General features: G+C 40.3%; 1 protein-coding gene across 1 annotated transcript; it reads left to right on the top strand.

Annotated features, from left to right (window-relative positions):
* Positions 1-6,754: 6,754 nt before the first annotated feature.
* Positions 6,755-7,696, top strand: LOC142312648 (olfactory receptor 5V1-like). The gene has a single exon (XM_075351646.1). It carries the CDS (start codon positions 6,755-6,757, stop codon positions 7,694-7,696), a length of 942 nt encoding a protein of 313 aa, XP_075207761.1.
* The last annotated feature ends 582 nt before the right edge of the window (positions 7,697-8,278 follow it).

Below are 8,278 nucleotides of genomic sequence, written 5' to 3'. Positions count from 1 at the left end.
TTAGGATTTATAAAAACTTTATGACCGGAAGGCTCTATACTCCCCATCCCCTGTGACGAACCACCTTTCCATACACCCACATAAGGGTACTCACCATGTGGCGATGTCATTGAAACCAGCTCTTGCAAAGGTTCGCTCTGTGTTGGAGGTTGGGCGACCGTCCTGACCAATTGCTCCCTTGTTGATCTTCTGTTGATCCTTGACTCAGCTAGTGAATCTTCCGAAGAAGAGGGAGAACACCAGCGCGACGATCTTGATCGTCTACTACGCCGTCTGGATCTCGACCTCCTATTACGTCTACTATGCCGACGATGCCCGTAATGCCCTGAATGACGATGCCCGTACCGTTCACTTGATGATGAGGATGACGAGAAATCATGGCGGCTGCCTGCACCGTGTGACATAGCACCGGCCAGGGTTCCTGCGCATGACCACTGCGACTGCCGTTCTGTACTATGAACCGCCGCTGCTGCGACCTGCTGTACCCCGCTCTGTACCATTAAAGATGGGTTAAATATTTCCCCTAATGCTTGAGGAGCCGGTTGAACAAGTACCTGGGCATGGGTATTATTGCCCTGAGGCACCGTCGCAGACCCTACAGGGGCGGGAAGCATAGGCAGAGTGGCCTGAGATATAGGGGGAGTTACAATTCCAGGAACCCACTCTGTTTGCTGGCTTGCTGCATATTGTAATATGGTAGGGGTCCTCCCACCCCCTCTCCCTGCCTCCCTACCTCCCTCTGAGATTCTGTCATAGTGCCTCGGCTATCTCTCCTTGGCGCAGGGTCACCAGTGGATTCTGAGGAACCCTGACTCACACTCTGGTTATTTCCCATTATGGGTCTCCCCAGGTCAGTGTATGTGGGAACAATAACTAAATTACCCTGCTGAGCGTTTATACCCTCCCTTAAATTGCAGCCACCAGTGATGGGAGCCAAAAATTCCAAACTCGGCTGCACTTGAATAGCCCCTTCTGAGGTGAAACAGCGCCCAGACTCGATAAAACCCCTGTCCCCCTGAATGACTGGCCTGTGTTGATAAACTCCCACTGGGATTCCCACAGCTGCAGTGGTTACCTCAGAGACCCAAGTGGGCGTGGCTTCCTGGACAGAGCCTGAGGTAAATTTCCTCCCACTCTTTTTTAACTGTATATGTGGGCTCAAACGCACCGGAGGGCAGGCAATCCTTTTAGATCTCCGCCCCCCGGTCTTTGTTGTTTGAACCTCGGCAGAAACGGAGTCACCCGCGGCTAAAAGCGCCGTGAGCCAGTTGCTCCCTTCCCTGCCGATACGCTCTCTTACCGCTTCCTGAAGCGGGTCCATCGTTCCGGCTGACCAGACAGGTCCGGGTCCTTCAGAGAGAGGCCGCCCCGGGACGTGCTGAGGTATATATACTACAGGGGGCGGGGCCAGTGACATCACCTGCGCATCACTGCATAACTAATGAGATGTTTCCTTCTTAAAGGAGACATCACTTTATTGACCATATTAGGGCCGGCAGTCAGGGGGCAGCATCACAAACATGGCTGCGATGCCCCACATTCCAAATGCAGCATGGCATCTGAAAAATGAAATGGTGCTCCTTCCCTTCTGAGCCCTGCCATGTGTTTAAGCAATGGTTGTCACAAATATATAGGGTATCTGCATACTCAGGAGAAATTGAACAACACATTTTGGGGCCCATTTTTCCTGTTATCCTTGTGAAAATTCAAAATTTGAGGCTAAAGAAACATTTTTGAAGAAAAAAGTAACATTTTAATTTTTTCCTTCCATATTTCTTTAGTTCCTGTGAAGCACCTAATGGTTAATAAACTTCTTGGATGTGGTTTTGAGCAGTTTAAGGGACAGTTCATGCCACTTATCTAGCTTGGATACCTAAAAGCTATATGGCACAGAGGAGTCACAGAGAACACGTGGGCATCAGGCCCTAGGCACTGAGATGTTCTAATAAAACTGTCCCAGACCTCTGATATGATAGTGTTCCCCTGGCTCTGTTGGTCCTGCTGTGTATCTCTCTCCTCACTACTCCTTGGTTGTTCAAAGAAATCTGACCTCTGCCACCAGCATTGTCAGATGTTTTTTTTTTTACCAACTCTTCAACTATGGCATTCTGGTATTGCACTATTTTAGTAGCTCTCTCAGTTGCAGGAAGGAGAGATGGAAAGTTCTCCTTGTAGCATAGGCCGAGAAGGAGCACAAACAGTAATTAGTGGTGGACAAAATGGGCGTGTGTGCCAGACTCCTAAGAGGCAAGATTTCCCTGTGCCAACCTGAAGGATGTTCCTCCACTTCAGGCCATCTACACTGAACAGATGAGAAACTGGTGTTGGAAGAACCATCATTAGCAGTGTCAACCATCCTGTTCCTCCTTCTCAAACGCCACTTCCTCATGATCACCCAATGCATGCTGGGAAGATTAGATGAGGCAGGGTAGTATCACCCTGTGTACTTTCTTCCTCCTTCTCAACCTGCTCTGTTAGACCTTTTAACAACTTTGCAGCTGTGTGCTATTTATTACTTAAAGATAGCAGTTTCAGCAGAGCCTGTTGCCACTTTACTGAGGCAGTACCTCAGTGCTTGCAGCTTACAACTGACACTGAAGAAAATATTAAGATGGAGAATGGGGTGGTGGAGGGAGTGTAGGAACTAGTGTATGCAGTGGAGGAAAACCTGATGGAACTAGGACCGGCAATTCACTCTTAATCATTAATCAAGATCATGATTAAGAGTGCTTCGTCACTCGAAACGCGTCGCTGATGTCGGTCATGACTCTGTCCTGACTGTTATGTCCCTATTTATTTGTGCCAAAGAAAAACAAAAAATAGCAAAAAAAAGGAACTCTCTGTGGAAGTTGGACTTTTCTTTATTTAAGAGCAGTATTATTGGAGACTAGAATGTAGCCTTGAAAAGGACCGTTTATTGCACGTGTTAACACCAAAGACTGTAATGCAATGAATCCTGCCTAAATGCCTCTAATACACTATCACTTCTCTAGTACCTAAACCTACACTAATTTCAGTTAAATGCAAATAACACGCAAATGATATGTACCCTAAAATAGAAGCAACAAAAAAAATAAAAAATATGCAAATCTCGGATAATGGTAACACAAACCATTTTTTATTTACCTGGAGAATCAAGTTTCCAGGTAATTTTTACCACAAAATGAACCCTCTAAAAACTAAGCTAAAAAAACAATAACAGAATTGCTTTTTTTTCCACCCTTTACATCACGTGTTTTTTTTCACATTTTTTTCAATAGATGATATGGAAAATGAATGGTGTTTTTCAAAACTACAACTCATCCCTCAAAAATCAAACCCTCATACGAGTATGTTGAAGGAAAACTAAAAAAGTTATGGCTCTTGGAAGAAGAGGAGGAAGAATTAAAACACAAAAAATAAAAATAGCTGCATCCTTAAGGGGATCTGCTACTAGGAATATCTTATATTTGTATTTCATTCCCTAAGGATTGTGACTGTAAACCTATAAAAACTGCCTGATCTGCAACCAGCCTTCTGTAGACTGCAATAGAGACGAGTGACCTTTTTAATTTTTCAACATAGACATGTACAAAATTATTAGGATGTTTTAATTAATTATGTACGTATTCTATTATATCTGATACACATTTATCAAATACCTCTATCTGTGAGCAACATTATAAATGCACATTTGCTTATTATTATTATTATTATTATTATTTTGATTGCACATATGAAGCAGATTTAAATTTGGCATTCAATATAACTCAGTTTTGTGTCAAACTATTACTTGTGGTTGTACATAACCAAATCTACTATATAAATAAATAGTTAAAACATGCAAGTTATTAAATTAACTGAACTAATAGATATAATAGATAACGATATTTATATATCTAAGAACAATATCAGCTTTGGACTAAAAAAAACCACATCATTATTGATGAGAGTCAAAAGTATATGAAACAGAAAGGAGACACAAAAGTCTTTTCTTTATATACATATATATATATATATATATATATATATATATATATATATATATATACTGTATATTTTTTAATCCAATCCTGACTGACTCAAACTACACCCTTCAGGTTACACTTTGTAATTGTGTTTCTATAGAATTTTACATATGTGGCATTACTAAATAGGCTTCTTTTATTTCTTCATGCCTAAGTAACGCAAAGGTGGGTGCTTTGAAGTTTTATGTTTTCTTTTCTTAATATCCTCTAAACAACAACAAAAATAGTTCACTGTATTTTCTAGTACCAATAGGGAACTTGAACCTGTGACCATTTGATCACTTGTTCTACTTACCACAATACTTCAGTATTGATGCATATAGCAAAATACAATGTGTCCTATCAAATAAGTTAGGAACCCACTCAGAGGTTCGCCGTGACGTGGCAGTGGCTTCATACAGTCTGATCACAATGTTAAACCAAGAGTCTCATGTTCAGGTATATAAATTTTTGGATCAAAGTATGATTTTTGGATGTGTGGTTCAGGTATTTTTCTCCAGCTATGTCCTTTGAAGTCTTGTCTGGCTTGGTTTCACAGGTATTCTAAGGTTGCAGCCATTGGGATCTTCAGTAGGAACACGGCTTCCATTGTATCCCATCAGCACTCCATGATTGCATTGCATGGGAGATTGGAGGAGTTGCTGAACATGTAACCATACTCACAACACTTAACCCTAGAACGCGCAACCATAGAAATCTACCATAGAAAACAAGTAACCTAGCAGGCCTGCGAGGCCCCAGGTATGCGTTCTAGGGTTAAATGTCACTTTCAAGGATTGACCACAGCATTTAAAGGGTTGTCCCAAAAATAAATACATTTTAATCAATAGATCTTGGAATAATAGTAAATTCCACAATTAGATCTGATTTAATAAAATTTTCTTGTGCTAAGATAATCCTATATACATTATATGTGCCCCTGCTGTGTACTGTGTAATGACCGTTTCTGACTGTACAGGAATATGGTCTGATCATACCACCTCTTCTGGGCCGAGGAGGAAGTAAAAGAGACTAATGACAATATAGCATGGGATCACAGCTGCTTTTTATGTGGGAAAACATTTCCCTGCCTGTTTTTTAAAAATATTTTACCTCCCAGAACGCTGTAATCCCATGCTTTCCTGTCTGTATACTCTTTTGCTTCCTCCCCTGCCCAGTAGCTGTTGTATGATCAGACCATGTCCCTGTACGGTCAGACACAGTCATTACACAGTACATAGCAGTGACACATATATAAGATTATCTCAGCACAGGAACACCTTTTTTTAATCCATCCAATTGTGGAACTTTTTATTATTTTGAGATTTATAGATTAAAATATAATTGTTTGTTCGACAACCCTTTTAGGGGCTTAACATCAGCAGCTCTTGTTGGAGACAGGGGGCCATCTTCATACATTCATACATGCTCCATGTCGTAAATGTATGCCATTGGAAAGAAGGGATTATTTTTTTGGAGGGGTGAGTGCTTGTGTATTGGTGTGTACTCCCTGTATCTGCTCAAGACAGATTTAATTAGAGCTTGATCCTACCTGCCAAGTTTGGATTTGCCATTATGTGTCAAGTTCAGTCATGCACCAGTTCACACTGCATGATAAGGAGTGCCATCAGTCTTTTTGTGTTTACAAGTATATATATATATATATACACACACATTATATATACAGTACAGACTAAAAGTTTGGACACACCTTCTCATTCAAAGAGTTTTGTTTATTTTCATGACTCTAAAAATTGTAGATTCACATTGAAGACATCAAAACTATGAATGAAAACATGTGGAATGAAATACTTAAAAAAGTGTGAAACAACTGAAAATATGTCTTATATTCCAGGTTCTTCAAAGTAGCCACCTTTTGCTTTGATTACTGCTTGGCATTCTCTTGATGAGCTTCAAGAGGTAGTCCCCGGAAATGGTTTTCCAACAGTCTTGAAGGAGTTCCCAGATATGCTTAGCACTTGTTGGCCCTTTTGCCTTCACTATGCGGTCCAGCTCACCCCAAACCATCTCGATTGGGTTCAGGTCTGGTGACTGTGGAGGCCAGGTCATCTGGCATAGCACCCCATCACTCTCCTTCTTAATCAAATAGCCCTTAAACAGCCTGGAGGTGTGTTTGGGGTCATTGTCCTGTTGAGAAATAAATGATGGTCAAACTAAACGCAAACCCGATGGAATAGCATGCCACTGGAAGATGCTGTGGTAGCCATGCTGGTTCTGTATGCCTTCAATTTTGAATAAATCCCCAACAGTGTCAGCAGCAAAGCACCTCCACACCATCACACCTCCTCCTCCATGCTTCACGGTGGGAACCAGGCATGTAGAGTCCATCCGTTCACCTTTTCTACAAAGACACGGTGGTTGGATCCAAAGATCTCAAATTTGAACTCATCAGTCCAAAGCACAGATTTCCAATGGTCTAATGTACATTCCTTGTGTTCTTTAGCCCAGACAAGTCTCTTCTGCTTGTTGCTTGTCCTTAGCAGTGGTTTCCTAGTAGCTATTTTACTATGAAAGCCTGTTGCACAAAGTCTCCTCTTATTAGCTGTTCTAAAGATGAGAAGGTGTGTCCAAACTTTTGGTCTGAACTGTATATATATAACATTGTTTACTAATAGTATCTTTGCTTTGTAGGTAGATTATCAGAAGACGCATTTAATTATAAAGTAATTTGGTCAAATATTCGTATCCCAGAACAAAGCTCCGATAAATTTGTTTTACGAATGTCATTTGTCAAAACCAGTATAGTGATGTTTAATTTGAGTGTGAATAATCAGCCTAGAGTGGCGGAATTTACCGTTGAATGTTTCCCGGACATCTCTCAGATTCATCTCTTTATAATAGTCTTAATAATTTATCTTGGCATTGTCTTAGGTAATATAACAGTGTTTCTGGGCATTACTGTGGACTCTCATCTGCACACTCCAATGTACATTTTTCTTGGCAGCTTATCGATTGTAGACATTTTATCCGCCTCGAATATCTTGCCAACGCTTCTCTCCATGATCTTCACTCAGCAGAAGACCATATCATTTAATGGATGTATAGCACAGCTGTATTTGTTCATCTACTTTACCTGTACTGAGTTTTTCCTTCTCGCGGTCATGGCTTATGACCGGTATGTAGCCATCTGTCACCCCCTACATTACGGTCTATTTATGACTATAAAACATTGCACATTGTTCTTAGTAGGGACGTGGACCACTGCTGCTCTGGAACCAGTTTTACATACAGTTTTTATAGCCAACTTGTCATTTTGTTCATCAGTCCAGGTCAATCATTTTTTCTGCGACATCTCCCCTCTTTTAAAGCTTTCATGCAATGATACGACACACATAGAGATTGCAACATATGTTCTGGGAGCGATTGTAGGACTGACCGCATTCACACTAACGCTTTTATCCTATGTATTTATTATCAATACCATATTGAATATTAAGTCTGCAGATGGGAGACGCAAAGCCTTCTTTACCTGCGCTTCTCATCTGACATCTGTTGTTTTGTTTTATGGGACCTCACTTTCTTTACATGTAAGACCCACATCAACATATGAACCAATGCATGACAAACTTTTCTCTTTTCTTTACATCACACTGATACCGTTACTGAACCCCCCTATTTATACCATGAAGAATAAGCAATTTAAAGAAGCATTTCTTAGGCTGAGAAGGATTTTTCAGAGAAAAAAGTAAAAAGGCATGAAAAGTTTTGATTTGTACCCTGTATGCAGTTTGTCATTACAAATATTTTATATTAAGGGAATTCAAAAGTCTTCATCTGTCATACATATGTCACATAACATCAGAGGTGGACATATCATTGGTGCAACCTGTGTAGCCACACAGAGGTTTACATGTAATGCACAAATATGTTGAACTCAATGTAAAAAGAGACTTCTTGCTGCTGTTTGAAAAAGGGTATTTAAAAAAATGGGTTTTCCAAACTAGTCATCAACTCGATTCAAATTAGATTTTAGCTTTTAAGACCACTTACTATGGGCTTGAGTTTGACTAGACAGGAGCTATTTAATGGATATACCACAGAAGAGAACTAAGCAGCTTGTAATGTATGAGAATATATGCAAGCTGAAGTATGAAAATTGCAAATAATGTCATAACATCCTTACTATAAAATGAAAATGAAAATAGTATATTCAAGCCATTCTATCTGAAAGCAACATAATGTGTATTGCAAAAGAGACTAAAGAGACCCTGATTCAAGTGATGTATCACTTAGTTTACTGGGTGCAATAGTTGTAACACAATCAGAGTTCT

This window comes from Anomaloglossus baeobatrachus, chromosome 5 (genome assembly GCF_048569485.1).
Source record: "Anomaloglossus baeobatrachus isolate aAnoBae1 chromosome 5, aAnoBae1.hap1, whole genome shotgun sequence".
In the NCBI taxonomy this organism is placed as follows: Eukaryota; Metazoa; Chordata; class Amphibia; order Anura; family Aromobatidae; genus Anomaloglossus; species Anomaloglossus baeobatrachus.
Note: the sequence above shows the minus strand (reverse complement) of the source record. Positions and strands in the feature narration are given on the sequence as shown.